This window comes from Rhincodon typus, chromosome 28 (genome assembly GCF_021869965.1).
Source record: "Rhincodon typus isolate 14 chromosome 28, sRhiTyp1.1, whole genome shotgun sequence".
In the NCBI taxonomy this organism is placed as follows: Eukaryota; Metazoa; Chordata; class Chondrichthyes; order Orectolobiformes; family Rhincodontidae; genus Rhincodon; species Rhincodon typus.
The window spans coordinates 36,506,564-36,525,977 of NC_063359.1; the positions used below are offsets into that span (position 1 = coordinate 36,506,564).

The 19,414-nt window shown below is 41.9% G+C and overlaps 1 protein-coding gene across 6 annotated transcripts in view; it reads left to right on the forward strand.

Moving 5' to 3' along the window:
• Nucleotides 1-19,414, forward strand: part of gpsm1b (G protein signaling modulator 1b) — a 229,250-nt gene that overhangs the window by 116,842 nt on the left and 92,994 nt on the right. For all 6 annotated transcript variants that reach the window (XM_048613487.1, XM_048613486.1, XM_048613488.1 and 3 more), the window contains one exon: nt 1,966-2,074. In XM_048613487.1, the coding sequence (XP_048469444.1) occupies nt 1,966-2,074 (109 nt within the window). The remainder of the gene's footprint in view (nt 1-1,965; nt 2,075-19,414) is intronic.

Sequence of the window (19,414 nt, forward strand, 5' to 3'; positions counted from 1 at the left end):
CAGACACTGTGCGCTGGTGGTGGAGCGTGTGAACACGTAACATTGTGGATGTGGTACCAGTTGTTTGGTCTGCTTTGTCCTGGAAGGGACAGACAAGTGAGGATTATCACACTCCTGATGTCTTCTTTGTGGGTGGTGAGAAGTCTTTGGGGAGTTGATCCTTGCCGGTGCAATGGTTGAACTGGTGGTTTTGCTAATTGCTGGTAAACCAACATTAATTGAAGATATATTCAATAAGAGCAGGATTTTCAGACCATTAAGCTTGTTCTTTGCAAAAGACCACATAGGGTCCAGGATAGCACAGAAGAAGGAGCATGAATAGGCCATTCAGCCCCTTGAATTTCTTCTGCCATTTAGAAAGTTCATTGCTGATCAGATTGTGGCTTCAATTCTTGTGTGTCCCCCTGTCAGTCAAAAATCTGTTAAATGCAGCCTTGAACATCTTCAGTGACTCAGCCCCACTCCTCACTGTGGAGCCAAGTTCCAAATACTCGTGGTGCTTTTACAGCACATGCTCCTTCTCATGGCAGTGTTAAATGAGAATCCCCTTATTTTGAAACTGTGATCTCAGTTCTAGACATCCCCCCCCCCTCCATGAGGGGAAACATCCTTTTGGCATCCACCCTGTTAATCCTTTAGGGATCTTGTATGTTTCAATAAAGTTACCTTTTGTTCTTCAAAACTCCAATGATTGTATATTTTTTAAAAATTCATTTGTGGGATGTGGGCATTGCTGGCTAGCCAACCGTTAATGCCTGTCCCTACTTGTAAAGGTGAGAAAGGGTGATGAGCTGCCTTCTTGAACTGCTGCATATTTGCATATTTGATGATATTTCCCTAGTTTGATACTCGATTGGCCTGCAGTCAAGATTAACATGTGTACATATGGTCATACGAATTAGGCCATTCGGTCCTTCAAACCTGTTTTGCCATTCAATCAGATCTTGGCTGATCTGTTTGTGTTGTAAATTCCACATTCTCATGTAGCCCTGATAGACCCTTAATTCTGACCTGACCCACAAGAACTAACATTTTCCCCCACGCCCACCTTGTCAACATAGTTAGGATATTGTACACTTGAATCACCCCACACTCTTCTAAACTCCTGTGGACAGAAAAACACAGCCTGTTCAACCTTTCCTCGTTAGACAACCTGCTCATTCCAGGTAAACTTCATCCAAACTGTCTCCCAACACACTTGCATTCTTCCTTCAGTAAGGAGATCTAAACTATCCAAGTATTCAAGTTGTGGTCTCACCAATGCGCTGTATAACTTGACAGACACATTCCTACTTGTATGTTCAATTCCTGCTGTAATAAACAGTAACAATCCATTAGCGTTCTTAATTAATTGCTGTACCTGCAAACTGATTCCTACACAGACTGTACCCAATACAGTTTTGTCTTCAAGAGATATTGTGAAAAGTTTGTTTCCTTAGATTAAACAGAACTGCAAATCACATAGTAAAATAGAGAATTTAATATATTGTTTGGCATTTACTTTGAGTTTGACATTCGAGGTCCTGATGCCTCATGTCCTGTGTGATATTATTTGGATCCAGATGTACATATCCTTATAACTTCTAAATCTGTTCTGCATCCAATACTCATCATTTCGTCCTTTAAACTATAGAAAAGTGCATTGGACATACAAATATCAAAACAGCCCTATGGTCTTATTTTTCAGTTAATTCCCTCAAATTTACTAAGAGTTTTATATGAGTTATCTTTGTACAGCAAAAAAGGGGTACTGTCAAGATTCTAAGTGTGAAAAACTTGATTGTGAGGAGTTGTAAAATAAATATTGAAAAAATTATACAACATCTGAGAAAACCAGGTTCTGATAACTCAAATGCTTTGGATGTGACAGGAGAGCAATAGAATCGCCCAATCTGATCTGCACAATGGGGGCCCGTTAGCAAGCGTTTGGAACTGACAAGATGTTATTTTTTGTTGTTTGGCCAGGGTTGGTGAAGGGAGAGCCTGCTGGAGCCTAGGAAACGCGTACGTGTCCCTCGGAAACCATGAGCAAGGACTGCAGTTCGCTTCACGACATCTAGAAATCTCCAGAGAGGTAAGGCACCTTTGTCAAATCAGGCGACACGGAAGAAGACGGTTTTCCCATGATGCTTGTTATTGCTGTAAGAGGGCATGGCCCAATTTGTCATTCTTCTGTGCCCTTTCTCCTTGTTCATGTGATTTTTTTTTTTCTCCTTCAAGTGTGCAGCTAATTCCATTGTGAAAATTATTACCAAATCTGCTACTTCTTGGACACCACATCCCAAATCTCAACTGTTAATCCGATAAAAGTTCTCATTTTTGTTTCGGTTTCTTTTCCCAGTTAAATCTGTGTCATTTGGTTGTCACCCTTTCTGCTGGGGAAGGCTGTTTCTTCTTCAGTCCTATCAAAACCCCCTTTTTAAAGGTTTGAATGTTCTGTTAAATCTCCTCTTCTCCTTCTCTGCTCTAAGGAAAATAAGTTGGCATTGATTAAATGTGAAGCAAAATTGAGACATTGCTCACCTGATGCAACGTACGAAAGCTGAGTTGTCAACTGAAGTGTGCCGAGAATATAATGGCTCTTGCTTCATAGACCAATATCCATATCTTGAAATAGGCAGCAATCAGTAGGAGAATCAGTTTGCACGCTTCTTCTCTTGACCTTGTCCATATCTAGAAGCCAGCCACACTCTGGTGAAGGATTCAGCTCTTCTTATCATTTAGTTTATTACAAACACCAGTTTCCACCTTTCCATTCTAGACCCTTTCCCTCTCATAGAAGCATTAAAAAAGGAGCAGGAGTAGGCCATTCGGCCCTTCAAGACTACACCATCATTCAATATGAACATGGCTGATCATAAAATCTCAGTATCCCATTCCCGCTTTCTCTCCATACCCCGTGACCCGTTTAGCCGCAAGGGCCACATCCAGTTTCCTCTTGAATATATCTAATGAACTGGCCCCAAAAGCTTTCTATGGTAGAGAATTCCACAGGTTCACAACTCTGAGTGAAGAAATTCTCCCTCATCTCAGTCCTGTATGACTTACCCCTTATTGTCCAGAGGCAACCATCTGCTGGGGAAGAATTCAAATTTTTATTTTCTAATCAGCCTGTTCAGAGATGTTACTACACCCTTCTAGAACAGGTAGGAATTAAAACCAGGCTTCCTGGCTCAGAGTTAGGGGCACTACCCTTGCACTACAAGCCCAAATATTTCAGCCTTTTTAAAAAAAAAAATCTTTACTCAGTCTGTTCAGAGATGTTACTACTCATCTCTGGAGCAGGACTTGAACACAGGCCTCCTTGTCCAGAGGTAGGGGCATTACCACTGCTCCAGAAGAGCCCTGAAAGAAAACAGCTCTTGCATGCAACTTTGGATCCGATTTGCTTCAGTATTAAGGGGACCTGTGGTTCTAACTCTTAACAGCTGTCTAATAGTGATATATGGCAGTGATGCCCATATTCTGTGCAAGTATGAACCAGCTCATGAAAATGGGTAAAGCCTCTTGAGGTAGGATAACATTAAACAAGTAGATTATCCTGTCCCATGTAGCTCGGGGTACCAAGGATAATGTGTACAAATAAAGAACTTGCAATTAAATAGCACCCTTCTCATCCTTTGGTTGTAGAATCCTTTGAGACATCCAATCAATTACTTTGAAACTGGCAGGCAATTTGCACTTACCAGATCCCGCAAGCAGTAGTGAGAATATTCAGGTACTAAATTTTTGTCAATGGTTGCAACCGTTGTGCAAGATGCTAGATGGCACTGTCTGCTCTTCTCCAAATATTGCCATGCAGTCTCTTTAGCCTTCTTGACAGGCAGTTGAGGCTTCAGTTTAATGTCTGTCTCAAAAGACAGCAGCTCTGACAATGCAGCACTCCTAAGCACCGCACTGAAATATTCGATGAAATTATGAAGTTCCTGACATGGAATTTGAGCCCAGAGGATCACAGGTAGCAATTCAGCCAACTGATGGAAGATGAAGAAAAGATTATTTTTCCCATTAAATTGAAAAGGCTTTGAATAGATTAACACCATGAGTTTGGCTCCTTCTAGTGAGCTCAACTTGGCACATTGTGTGCGAGTATGATACAACGTGCCAATTCAAATCAGATGTTTGCTGAATAATTCAGAATTTGAATAAAATTACTGGTTTCAGCCAAAAGAAACCTGTAATATAACAGGAGATTTAGCAATTCTACTTGTGAAGCAAAAGATAAATTTAGAATTTTTATTATTGTACTGGAGAAATGGGAAATGGATAAATGAAAAATCGCTTGTCCAGCTTGGTGAACAGATTGAATGTGTGGGAGGTTAGGGAGGAAATTGCAGGGACCCTAGCAGAAATATTTGTATCATCTATAACCACGGGCAAGGTGCTGGAGGACTGCAGGGTGGCTAATGTTGTGCTTTTATTCAAGAAAGTCTGTAAGGAGAAGCCAGGGAACTATAGATCTGTGAGCCTGTCATCAGTGGTGGGTAAGTTGTTGGAGGTGATTCTGAAAAATAGGATTTACATACATTTGGAGAGGCAAGGGATAGTCAGCATGGTTTTGTGCATGGGAAATCGTGTCTCACAGACTTGACTGTGTTTTTTGAGGAAGTTACAAAAAAGGTTGATGAGGGCAGTGCAGTAGACATTGTTTATTTGAACTTTAGTAAAGCCTTTGACAAGGTTTTGCATGGTAGTCTAATTAGTAACGTTAGATCACATGGAATTCAGGGTGAGCCTGTCAATTGGGTACAAAATTGGTTTAACAAAAGGAGACAGAGGGTGGTTGTGGTGGGTTGTTTTTCAGACTGGAGGCCTGTGACCAGAGGTGTTCCACAGCGATCAGTACTAGGTCCACTTTTGTTTGCCATTTATATAAAAGATTTGGATGGGAATGTTGGAGGCATGATTCGTCAATTGGTGGTATATGAACAGTGAAGGAGATTATCTAAGATTACAAAAGGAACATGATCAGTTGGGTCAATGGGCTGAGGAGTGGCAAAAGGAAGTTTAATTTGGATAAATGCGAGGTAGTGCAATTGGGTAAAATAAACAAGGGCAGGACTTATACCTTGGGTAGTGTTGTAGAACAGTGACCGAGGGGTTCAGGTAAATAATTCTTTGAAATTTGCGTCACAGGTAGACTGGGTGGTTAAGAAGGCATTTAGCGCACTTGCCTTCATTGCTCAGACCTTTGAGTATGAGAGTTGTGACATCATGTTGAGCTTGCACAGAATGCTGGTAAGGTCTCCTCTGGATTACTGTGTGCAGTTCTGGTCGCTCTGTTAAAGGAAGGAAGTTATTAAATTGGAGAGGGTTCAGATGTTGCCGGGAATAGAGAGTTTAAGTTATAAAAATAGACTAGGACTTTTTTCACTGGAGAGTAGGAGCTTGAGGGGTGACCTTTATAGAGCTTTATACAATCATGAGGGGCATAGATAAGGTGAACAGCAAGGGTCTTTTCCCTAGGGTGGGGGAGTTCAAAACAAGGGGGCATATTTTTAAGGTGAGAGGAGGAAGATTTAAAAAGGACGTGAGGGACTACTTTTATACGCAGAGAATAGTTAGTGTGTGAACTGAACTGCCAGAGGAAGTGGTGCTTGCAGGTAGTTACAACATTTAAAAGACATTTGGATAAGTTCATGAACAAGAAACATGAATGGGTCAAATGCAGGCAAGTGGGTCTAGTTTAGTTTGGGAACATGGTCAGTATGGACGAGTTTCCATACTGCATGACTCTATGACTGTATAACCTTGTATTAAACTTCACTTACGAAGAAAAGATTGCAAATTTAGCATTGGACGCAAAACTTAGCCTGTTTCCTGTGAGACAAACTTAATATCAATTAAGACTGTGCAATTGATGATAACCTTAGATGGTGCTAGATCCATTTCTTATCCTTTTAACTACAGACCATTAGTTATGTGGCCTAGGGAGATGTGAATCAGACATGTGCTAAAAGGATTACATTTATAGCTCTTGGTAGGCTTACGGCTGCCAAGCTAAACACTTTCAATGGACACTAAATCAATCAATCATTAATGAGAAGCAAATTAGCCAGCAGATAAGCAATAGCATGCACTGGAGTGTTTAATGTGAATGATTCCAGAAAAAGTGGGAACCAGAGATGATTGATGCAATCTCTCAATGTAGAAACTTGATGTCACGTATGTTCTTCCAGTCACTGGAAGAATGGTCGCTGTTGCTGTGTAGGCAATGTGGCAGTTCATACCATACCCCAAGTAGCCATGTGACAAAAGGAAATAATTTGCTTTAGTGGTGCAGATGGGGCAGGCTTGCAAAGGATAGTCCACTGTCAGTTGTATTTAACATGGAGTTTTGATCTGCCTTGGTACTGTAGCACAAAATCTGTGGGAGCATCAACTAATGTAATATCATTGCAGTTTGATAGTACATTTAAATGGCAAGAAGACATTCTCTTCAATGCCCTTTATTTATGATTTATTCAGGTCTAAGGCTTCGATTTGCTGAAACCAGAACACAATCACATTCCAAGGCAAAAATGTAATGCATCTGAATTGGTCCCAGAGCTGGCAACATATTTCATTTCATATTTTTACCTCATTCGTGGGGTTTAAGTGAGGCCAGCATTTATTGACCATCCTTATAATGCCCTTGAGAAGGTGGTGGCGAATCACCTTTTTGAGTTGTTACAAGCCATTTTGCGTAAACACACTTGGTGCTGGCAGGCAGTTAGTTCCAGCAAATCTCACCCAGCAACCGTGAAGGAACAACGATATAATTCCAAGTTGGGCTCGGAGGCAACTTGCAGGCTCCCATGCATCTGATGCTCTTGTTCTTCTTGATGGTGGAGGTTGTGGGTTTGGACACTACCGAAGGAGGCTTGGTGATTTCCTGCAGATGATCCACTCTGCCACTCTGTGCAGTGGCGGAGATAGTGAATGTATAAAGGTGGTGGCTAAGGTAACAGTGAAACAGGCTGCTTTGTTGTGGATCACGTTCAGTTTCTTGAGAATGGGTGCTGCACTCATCCAGGCAAGTGGAGAGGACAGAGTAATGCAAACGTAAAGTGTGAGATGCTGGAATAATTATATATACAGTCATGTACAAGAGTCTGAGAAGAGAGATAAAATCAACTGTACAAGAGGGATATACTTAGCTAGAACTGGAGAATGTACTGTGGTGTAAATAAAGGCATTTTGAAGTAACATGCTAGAGTTAGCCCCAAGTCCCTCTTCGATAGGTGGGAGCCTCGAGTTCATGAGTAATATACTTTATTCATTAGAAAATCTTTATGTACATTCATAGTTACTAAAGCAGTTTGGTTCTGTATAGTCTTTGTGTATGGAGAACAAACAAACATTGGAGTTTGATTTTCTTTGAGTCTGAGTTACCTGAAGAGAGATCTTCAATGTGGAACCAAACCTCAAACCAAGGAATATTCCTTTACACTCATGACTTGTGCCTTTAGGTCATGGAAAGTAACTAAAAATACCTGTTAGCTTGCCAGCCTAATTTTATAGTTAGGAGATTTGCTCTCCTTGTTGGCACTTTAATTCCTCTGTCCTGTGAAGAGTTGCTGAGTTGAAGTAAAGAGAACTCCAGACTTGGTGGTAAGGCAGTAATTGAAGTGTAAAGCAGCAAGAGCTTTTGGACTATACGGATAGCTATTATGTATTGCTGCATGACTATTGCATGTTGTCTTGTTGATTGCAACCAGTTCTAACCAGCACCAAAACATACCAGACCAAATGAAATTGGAACAGATTAGGCTGTTCGACCCTTTAAGTCTGATCTGCCATTCAATAGGATCATGGCTGATCTGACCTTCCTCGTGTTCACTTTCCTGATCAAGAATCTATCTATCTCAGCCTTAAATGTACACAAGCACTCGGCCCCCACAGCTCTTTAGCAAAGAACTCCAAAGGCTCCCAACCCTCTGAGACAAGGAATTCCTCCTCATCTCAGTCTTAAATTGATGCCCCTTTATACTGAGACTATGCCCTCTGGTTCTAGACTCTCCCATGAGGGGAGACATCCTCTCCGCATTTACCCTGTCAAGCCACTTAAGAATCCTGTTTGCTTCAATGAGATCACAGGGTAGATAGACTATTTCCACTAATTGTAGATTCCAGTCTGAGAATTAGGACCAGACCATTCAGAAGTAATGTCAGAAAGTACTTCTGTACTCAGAGTGGTAGACGTTGGGAACTGTCTTCCACAAGAAACAGTGGATGCTGAATCAGTTGTTTATTTTAAATCTGAGACACGTAAAATTTTGTTAAGCGAATGTATAAAGTATATGGGCCAAAGCAGGGATATGGAATTAGGTCACAGATCAGCCACAATCTCTTTGAATGGTGGAACAGGCTCGAGGGGCTGAATGGCCTACTCCCTTTCCTATATTCCATTCTTCTAAATTTCTATGAGTAGAGGTCCAACCCGATTAACCCTTGTGCATAAGATAATCTCTACATACCAGGGATCATCTGGTGAACATAAATGGAAACCATTCCATTTGTTCAAGCATTTTATGTTTCTGATGTTAATGCTTTTGTTCAGTTTTGTCAGCCAGTAGCCCTGTACCTGGACAAACAGCTCAAATCCTCATTGGGATTCAGTCCCAGTGACACCAATTACCTTTTGGAAGTCCACTCAACCTGGCAGGGGTTGCCAGCTTGGGAGCTGCAGCTCGAACCAGCTCTCTCCGTCCTAACTCAAGGATGCTGAAGTCCATCTTAGCACCTTTTATGGTCATCCAGGTCGAGATTAGCCAACTAAGCCCAGGCCTGGTATTGAACCCTGGGACCTTTTGTGGTTTGTCTGCCTTAGTCGAAGACTGACTAAACATAAAAGTAACACAATACAAAGAGTCCATTCAGCCCATTGTGCATATGGTACTGTCATTCCCCATGTTGTTGCCCCACATATATTTTCAAGCACGGCATTTGTCCAATTTTAGTCGAGGCTTTGAGCTTATAGGGAGAGGCACAATAGGCTGGGGCTATTTTCCGTGGAACATTGGAGGCTGAGGGGTGACCTCAGAAGTTTATAAAATCATGAGGGGTATGGATAGGGTGAATAGTAAAGATCTTTACCCCAGGGTAGGGGAGTCCAAAACTAGAGGGCATAGGTTTAAGCTCAGAGGGGAAAGATATAAAAAGGATGTATGGGGTGACTTTTTGACACAGAAGGTGGTGCGTGTATGTGGAGGCTGGTACAATTATAACATTTAAAAGGCATCTGGATGTGTATATGAAATGGAAGGGTTTAGAGGGATATGGGCCAAATGCTGGCAAATGGGACTAGATTAACTTAGGAGTTAGTAGGAACTGCCGATGCTGGAGAAACTCTACACCTTGTTATCTCAGATTTATTTAGGATATCTGGTCAGCATGGACGATTTGGACCAAAGGGTCTGTTTCCATGCTGCACTACTTGATGATTCGAAGGCTATGACTGTTTGAAGTTGCGAATGAATCTACATCTAATACTCATTGGGAGAGTGCAATCCAGATTGTGACAGCTTCTTGATTTTCTATTATAACAAAGTTCTCGTCCCGCTTTTTTTTTAAAGCCACTTACCTTAAACCTGATTTGCCTGGTTGCTAACAATCTTGTCATTGCGTTATTTCCTTCTGCATTACAGCAGTGGCTACATTTCAGAATTGGCTATAAAGTACTTCGGGATGTCAGGTGATCATGGTCTAAACGTAAAGTTTTTTTTTAAAAGAACTATCCTATCATAATTACTCCTGATTTTGAACGCGCATTTATTAGACCTCACCCACCCGTTCCAGGAACAGTCACACTTCTCTCGCTCCTCCTAATCCCAGGTCCCACTCCGATAAATCTCCTCTGCTCCCTCCCTCTTCAGAAACACTTGGGCCAGGACTTCACTGTCAGTTCAGAGGTCTGATATTGGGTCGATATGCGTGACACTGGTGCTTTTTACAGTGGCTGCCAGTTGAGTGGTCCAACATAAACTGCCCCCCAATTGGGCCTTTAAATACGGAAACTGCCTGCTTCTGGCCACGCTGTTGTCAAAATGCTGCAGAATAGGATCACGCTGGGGGGCTAACCCGGTGCACCTTCCTGTGATTTTACTTGGCAGCCCCATCTTTGGGCCCTCCTCTCGGAAACTGTAAAATTCAGACTGTCGTGCCCAGCTATTTTGACCGCTGTATTTTGCATGATGAAGGTGTGTTATTTTGACCTGCAAGAAAACATTTTGAATTGAACACGTGAACTTAGAGACTTTGCATTTTTTTCTGTGCAGCCATACATTTGTACCAGTTGACTATGCCCTCCCCACCTGTACGTTTTGCCTGGCTTGCTGCTGTTTTGTACTTTCCCCTGAGTGACACAGGGAACCGCAGAGGGAGAATTAAGCAGTACCTGTCTTCAGCACAATCAACCTTTCATGTGTTTAAATTAGTAACTCAAATCTATGGTTATAAACTGCGGGACGTATAATTGTTTTGCTATTAGTGGTAACGCATTAATTAATCACGGTAATTACATATGCAGAATTGGGTTAATTAGAAACCAATTCTGTTGCTGAAGAACCAAGCCACTTTCTAGAATGCTAAGGATCTAATTGTTACCAGTGGAATAACTTTGCCTCTATATTTGAACCTAATTTTAGCTGTTTGCTGCAGGTTAGTTGAGCCAGTGACGTTTTGCCCATGGTGATGGGGAGGTGATGGCCTAGTGGTATTATTGCTGGACTGTTAATCCAGAGACCGGCTCGGTGGTTAGCACTGCTGCTTCACAGCAACAGGGACCCAGGTTCGATTCCACCCTTGGGCGACTGCCTGTGTGGAGTTTGCACATTCTCCCGTGTCTGCGTGGGTTTCCTCTGGGTGCTCTGGTTTCCTCCCACAGTCCAAAGGTGTGCAGGCTAGGTGGATTGAACATGCTAAATTTCCGTAGTGCTCAGAGATGTATAGTTTAGGTGGGTTATAGGGGAATGGGTCTGGGATGTCTGAGGGTTGGTGTGGACTTGTTGGGCCGAAGGACCTGTTTCCACACTGTAGGGATTCTATGATTTGTGTGATTAGACGCAGATAATGTTCTGGGGAGCCGGGTTGAATCCTGCCATGCCAGATGGTGGAATTTGAATTCAATAAATATCTGGAATTAAGAATCTACTGTTGATCACGAATCCACTGTCAATTGTCGGAAAAACCTGTCTGGTTCACTAATGTTTTTTTAGGAAGGAAACTACCATCCTTACCTGGTCTGGCTTACATGTGATTCCAGACCCACAGCAACGTGGTTGACTGTAAACTGCCCTCTGGGATTAGGGATGGACAGTAAATGCTGCCTGGCCAGCGATGCCCTCATCCCATTAATGAATAAAGAAAAACAAAATCAGGGAGCCCTGCCTCGAACTTGAGACTCAAATCATCAGAGTTGAATGGATGTATAAGGGCCAGAGTTGCAGGCAGCAGACACCATTCATTTTGCCACAAGAGAAATAAGTAGTAGACCAGCTTTTGGATGTACCCAAAGGGATGGTGAGAAAAGAGACAAGTCTGAGGCTGATAACAGTCGATAAGGGGAGCAAGTTAAATAGTCAAGGCAGGCAGGAGCATGACAGAGATGAGGTAAGACTGATAAATAAACTGCATTTATTTCAGTACAGGAGGCCTGACGGGGTAAGGCAGATAAACTCGGAGCATGGGACTGGAATATCATAGCTATCTCAGAAACGTGGCTCAGGGAGGGGCAGAACTGGTTGCTTAATGTTCAGGGATATAGATGCTATAGGAAGGGTAGAAAGGGGGGCAAAAGAGGAGGGGGAGTGGCGTTTTTGGTTCAGGATAACATTACAGTTGTACTCAGGGAGGATACTCCTGGGAGGATGTCCAGTGAAGTTATATGGGTAGAACCGAAAAGTGGGAAAGGGATGATCACTTTATTGGGATTGGACTATCGGCCCCCAGCAGTCAGCAGGAAATTGAGAAGCAAACATACAAGGAGATCTCAGATATCTGTTAGAATAATAGGGTTGTAATGGTAAGGAATTTTAACTTTTCAAACATAGACTGGGACTGCCAGAGCGTTAAAGGCTTGGATGGGGCCATAGTGTTAAAGGCTAGGGGTGGCAGTAGCCTAGTGGTATTATCGCTGGACTGTTAATCCAGAGACTCAGATAATGTTCTGGGGACCCGGGTTCAAATCCGACCACGGCAGATGATGGAATTTGAATTCAACAAATATCTGGAATTCAGAATCTAATGATGACTGTGAATCCATTGTCAACTGTTGGGAAAACCCATCTGATTCACTAATGTCCTTTAGGGAAGGAATCTGCCATCCTTACCTGGTCTGGCCTACATGTGACTCCAGGCCCACAGCAATGTGGTTGACTCTTAACAGCCCTCTGGGTAATTAGGGATGGACAATAAATGCTGCCTGGCCAGTGACGCCCTCATCCCATCAATGAAGAAAAAAAAAAAGAATGTAATTGTGTACAAGAAAATTTTCTTATTCAATATGTGAATGTATCTACTAGAGAAAGAGCAAAACTTAACCTTCTCTTGGGAAATAAGGCAGGGGCAAGTAAATTGAAGTGTCAGTGGGGAAGTGATTTGGGGCAGGTGATCGCAATTCTATTAGTTTTAAAATAGTTATGCAAAAGGATAGACCTGAACTAAAGTTTGTCAAACTTGGCCTTACTCCAATTTAGAACTATATTAGGCTGGAACTTTGAAAAGTTAGTTGGGGGAGGTTGTTCGCGGCTAAGGGGACAGTTGGAAAGTGGGATGCCTCCAAAACTGAGATAATGAAAGTCCAGAGATAGTGTGTTCCTGTTAGTGTGACGGGCAGGGCTGGTAGGTGAAGGGAATAGTGGATGACTAGAAAAATTGAGGCTCTGGTTAAGAAAAGGAAGAAGATATATATGTCAAGTATAGACAGCTGGGATTCAGTGAATGCCTAGAGGTGTATAACGGCGTTAGGAGTATACTTGAGAGAAATCAGGCGAGCAAAAAGGGGACATGAGATAGCTTCAGCAAATAGAGTTCAGGAGAATCCAGAGAGATTCTACCACTAAATTAAGGGCAAAAAGAGTAACTAAGGAGAGAATAGGGCCCCTTAAAGATCAATGAGGCTGTCTGTGTGTAGAACCACAAGAGATGGGTGAGATATTGAACGAATATTTTGTGTCAGTATTTACTATGAAAAAGGATATAGAAGCGAGAGAACCTCGAGAAATTAATTGTGACGTCTTTAAAAAGTGTCAGTATTACTGAAGAGGAGGTATTGGAGAACACAGAAAGGGCGATTAAATCCCTGGGATTTGATCTGATGTATCCCAGAACTTAGTTGGCAGCTCGGGAACAGATTGCTGGGCCCCTTGCTAAGATACTTGTATCGTGGACAGCCGCAGGTGAGAAGGTGGAAAACTGGAAGATGGCTAATATGATGCCATTGTTTAGGAAAGGTAGTGAGGAAAAGCCAGGAAACTGTAGACCAGGTGAGCCTGACGCCAGTGGTGGGTAAGTTGTCGGAGGGGATTCTGATGGACAGGATTTACATGTATTTGGAAAGGCAAGGACTGTGCAGTTCAGGTTGTCCTATTACAGGAAGGATACTATTAAACTGGAGAGGGTTTCGAAAAGATTTACCACGACGATGCCAGGAATGGAGGGTTTGAGTTCTAAAAATAAGCATGATAGGCTGTGGCTTTTTTCCCTGGAATGTTGGAGGCTGAGCAGTGACCTTGCAGATGTTTATAAAATCCAGAGGGGAATGATTAGGGTGAATAGCCAAGGTCTTTTTCTCAGGGTAGGGGAGACCAAAACTCAAGGGCGTTAGGGTTAAGGTGAGAGGGGAAAGATTTAAAAGGGACCTAAGGGCAACTTTCTCACACACAAGCTGGCGCATATATGGAACAAACTGCCAGAGGAAGTGGTAGATACAGATAGATCAACTTCGCCAAAGAGACAATTGTCACACTACTGGATGAATCAAGTAGTCAGGCACCCCAGGACACCAGCAACATCAATGAAGACACCACCAAGAAACTACTAGATCTGTGCTTCACAACCCACTTCACCTTCAACAATGTCATAAACAAACAACTTCATGGAACACCAATGGGATCCCCAATATCAGGACTGATTGCAGAAGCAGTAATGCAAAGGTTAGAACAGACAGCATCCGATTATGTAGATGACACCTTCGTGATTATCAAACACACAAAACTAGAAGAAACTCACCAACACATAAACATCCTCACCAGGATAAAATGCACAAAAGAAGAAGAGAACAACAACTGACTACCCTTCCTGGACATAATGGTAGAACGCAAAAACAACGGGGAGCTCCAGACGAGCGTATATAGAAAGACCACACAAACGGACCAGATACTCAATTACACTGGCAAACACCCCAATGCCCACAAACTGAGCTGCATCAGGACACTATTTAAACGAGCCACAACACATTGCAGCAACCCCGAACTACACAAAGCAGAACAGGAGCACCTATTTGGAGTCTTCAAAAGGAATGGATACCTGAAAAGCACAATCCACTGTTACCTTTGAGACAGACCACAACAGGTAGACACAACGGGACCAGAATCACTAATCACCCTACTGTACATCAAGGACATTTCAGAGATGACCACAAGACTACACAGACCCCTAGGTATCAGAGTAGCCCACAAACCAACAACCACCCTATGACAGCTACTGATGAACATAAAGGATCCAATACCCTAAACCTGTAAAACCGGTGTAATATACACAATACCATGCAAGGACCGTGAGAAACACTAAATAGACCAAACTGGAAGAAAATTGACAATACGGATACATGAACACCAACTAGCCATCAAGAGGCATGACCAGTTCTCACTTGTCTCACTACACACAGACAACGAGAGGCATGAATTCAACTGGGACAACACATCGATAATCGCACAAGCCAAAAAGAGACACGCCGGGGAATTTCTGGAGGCCTGGTATTCTAACTGGAACTCCATCAACAAACACATTGAATGAGACCCTGTGTACAAACCACTGAGAAACAGAACCAAGGCATATAAATAACAAGCGACACAGAACACTGACGCTTCACTAGAGGCGCACTGATGATGGTACCTAGCAGGGTCATGAAACATTTGCAACCAAGCCCACTGGCTCGGCGAGCATGTGTGCAACTCTTATCTAAAATACATTGCATATTTAAAGAAACTATTTGTTTCCTTGTACATAATAAAGCTTAAAATGAAAAATATAAATGGAATATCTATTTATTTCCCCCCCGCCCCGCATAACTTTTTCATCAGAGTTGCTGTTATCTATGATTGTGGTATGATAAATAAGAATTAGAAATACCTGCACAGGGTAGTGGTGGAAAATATCTGGAATTATTCAAAAGGCAATTGAATACTAGACTAGCCTTGAAGCTTGACCTCAACGGCTAGCCTAAATACTCTTTACAGTGGATTGACTCCAAATCTGCCTTTGTTTCTGTAGCTCTAACTTAAAAGGATTTCCTTAAGTATGATTTGACTTTCTTTTGCAAAGCAACGTGTATCCTGAGTTTTATTTCCATGCCTAAGTTTAATTCTAATTTACAAAAATGGTCCACTAATTTCTGCAGGCTTTGTACGTGAGAGTGTGCTTTGTGATCTTCTAATGCTGAGCTCCTGAACATCCCATTTGACAGTCAGTTGCAGGAACATCAGGCTTGGCCTTATTCTCTGGCATTCCTGTTAACTTACAATTTACCTTTTTAGTCTTTTAAATGCCTGCTCAGAAGCTATCTTTTTTCAACTATCTCTGTTAGTACTTCTACTCCTACCTGCCATTCTGGCTTTTCTTTAAAGGCGAGTTTCAACAAAAGTTATATTTACACTCCTATATCTCTGTGGCAGGCATTGTGTAATTGTTGAATTTTCCTTTACTTTCTGTCATATTGATCTAATAACAAACCACTCACCAGGGATTGACTAAGTCTGTGTATTAGTTGATTTCAAACAGTAAAACACATTGCAGACAATACAGCAAACCAGTTGATTTCTCTGTGCAGTTTTCAAACCTGCTGTAGACTAACTGGCAGGTAGTGTCACTACATTGTTTATACATAGCACACTGATTGCTTTAATTTTTTTAATAGAATTTTATAGAATCCCTACAGTGTGGAAAAAGACCCTTTGGCCCAACAAGTCCACACCAACACATTCCCCTATAACCCACCTAATCTCCACATCCCTGAACACTACGGGGCAATTTAGCATGGCCAATCCACCTAGCCTGCACATCTTTGGACTGTGGAAGGAAACCAGAGCACCCAGAGGAAACCCACGCAGACACAGGGAGAATGTGCAATCTACACAGAGTCTCCCGGTAGGTACACATGCAATATTCCACATATGTCCACTCCAAACTTTTTGACCTTTCATGTTTTGACATCTGCTGTATCATTGTTTTTAAGTCACTTGTTTCCATTTGATCCAAGTATGAATGATGCCAGAGCATTAACTCACCTTGCAGAAACCTGTGAATTTGCACAATTAAAGGACGATCTAATTAAAGACAGGATTGACTTAGGACCTAGAAGTGAAATCACATCTACAAAGAGAAGAAAAACTAACACACAGGAGGGCAACTGACATGTGGAAGTTGGAGCAAATTATTGCAGATGCTGGAATATGTACTGAAAACAAAAACTGCTGGAGATCACAGTGGGTTAGCTAGCATTCATGGAGAGAAAGCAAGCTAACATTTCAAGTCTAGATGACTCTTCATCAGAGCTGACATGTGGAAGTGCTGAGTTTGTGAATCAGTGGCTAGAAAGTATTTGTGGTTGATTGCGCTTGATCTTGCAATATACTGACAGATACCCCAGGTACAGAGGACAGAACAATCACAGGGAAAACATCAGAAAGCGAATACTGCAGAAGTTATTATGCACAGGAGAAGATGACATTTTCAGCCTGGGTATAGCCATGTTTTTGCTGCTGGAAGCCAAATCATTTTCCACAGCAGGTACGGTTACAACATTTAAAAGACATTTGGACAGGTACATGAGTAGGAAAGGTTTAGAGGAATATATGGGCCAAACGCAGGCAAGTGGGACTAGTTTAATTTGGGAAACTTGGTCGGCATGGACGAGTTAACCAAAGGGTTGGTTTCCATGTTGTATGACTCGATTAAAACTGGCTTTTTAACTTGATGTCTTTGGAATAGTGTCTGATGTAACTGGGAAGGGCTGTACTTTGTTTTAAAAAACAGGGAAGGCAATGGCAAGTTATTCAGGAGACAATTTATCATTGCTGAGTCTTTTATAGGAGACTCATTACGTCCTTAATTACCCATATCTTTCTCTCGCAGGACGAAATCTAGTTTGTATTAATTTTCAGTAAAAAAAAATTGCATTGTCATTTTTTAAGTTTACGATTGTGTTAAGGTAGAACCTTCCCACATCTACAGATGTTCAAAAACAGTTTTCTTTTAACAAAATTTAGGTTATGTTTTGGGGGATAAGGACAGAGCTGGAATCCTTGGAAGGTTGTCACATCTATGTTTTCAAAATAAATTTCTAATTTTTCAGGTAATTTACAGTGTGTTCCCGTTAAGTGTTGAGATTGTTTTCTGCTATGAAACATAACAAGAGGAGCAATGCAATAACTTTCATTTCAGTCTATGATGAAATACCCAAAAGCACATTCTGGAATGGAATTGACATCAGTCAAAGGGACTGAGGGAGGCAAGTAAGGGTGCAACAGTTGAGAGAGGTTCTGAATAGGCTTTTGGAAATTGGGAAACTGAAGGCTATTGGGCAGAACATTCCAGGATATAAGGCATGATGGCCCCATCACTGAGAGCAAGTGCAAAAGGACAAAATATAAAAGGTTACAGGAAAATATATTGGAGGTTACAGGCTGGTTTGTGGGATAGATGCGTTGGCAAAAGATTACATTGAGCAAGGTCACGGGGAGATCAACAAACAAGAATGTCAGATTTTGACACCAGTGAGTTTTGTTGGGACAGGCTGTTGGCTGAGATTAGAGGCTGTTACCTGAACTTTGGCTACATAGGGAATTAGAAGATGAACAAAAGCTAGAGGGTCCTTGTGAGTCTGGTACTAGAAACTAGGTTTGAACTTCTGTCCCTGTCAAAGCAAATCAGCACAGAAACAATATAATACAAAATTACTGAGGATGTTCCCATTTCATGTGTTCAAACGCCACACCAGGGTTGAGTAATCTAGACTGGTACCTTGTTGCAATATAGAGGGAGTGCTGCACTGCTGAGGTGCTGTCATTCCTATCAGAAGTTAAACCAGGTCCCTGCTTAAATAGATGTAAAAGATCCCCGTGGCTGCCGTTCTGAAAAGAAATCAGGGGATTTCGCTGCACCCTGACCACTAATTATCTGAAATGTCTGGTTACCATCTTTTGACTGTGTGAGAACTTACTGTGTTCAAATTGGCTGCCTCATTTCCCAACACGACAACAGTGACTGCACTTCAAGTACTTTGTAAAGTAATTCCAGGATATCCCAAGGTTGTGAGAATGACTACATCAATGCAAGTTATTTCTTTGCAAAATGCCTTGGGGTATGTGAGAGATCTGGTAAGGTCCTGTGTGAATCCAAACCCTTTCATTTAGGTTGAACCTGAATTTGCTTAGTGTTACAGAAATTGATGGTCATTAGTCCTTGAGAGACAACCTGGATTGCCCAGTAACCAGACATCTCTTAGACAGCAATTAAAATTTAACACAAGTAAAAGGAAAAGCTTAAAAAATGTTTATAACCTCTCCTTCAACTGACTGATCTTGATGATGCCATAAACTCCAGGAAAAAAGCTTGAGTGGTTTTAGAAACATCAGCAGACACTTAATTATAGTGTTTCTTTTTACTTTCTTCTCGGGTCCTGTGATGTGCGAATGCATAAGATAATTTATGTTCAGCTACATTAAATTCTGATCTCCCAGTGAGCTAGTCTGCACAGCAGCTCCAGATATTTAATTCTGCCACACACAAGTAAAATACATACTGATTGATCTTGAGTTACAAACACCTCCTGTCAAGTTGTGAAATGCTAGTTTCATGATATAGGTGTGAACGCACTGCTTATTGCAGGTAATTTATTGCAGTGCATCTAATACAAACACTGAGAACAATTAAAGGTTTATAGTGCAATGAGTTGCGAAAATTGTGTACTGCTCAAAACCTTAAGAGAAGGATCACCTCCCCCCAACAAGGTTGCATCTAAAAGGCAAGAGCGAGAAATCTCATAAGCCTCTGTCACAAGAACAGACAGATATTGAGTTCAGAGATAGTAGGAACTGCAGATGCTGGAGAATCTGAGATAACCGGGTGTAGAGCTGGATGAACACAGCAGGCCAAGCAGCATCAGAGGAGCAGGAAGGCTGACGTTTCGGGCCCAGACCCTTCTTCAGAAAAG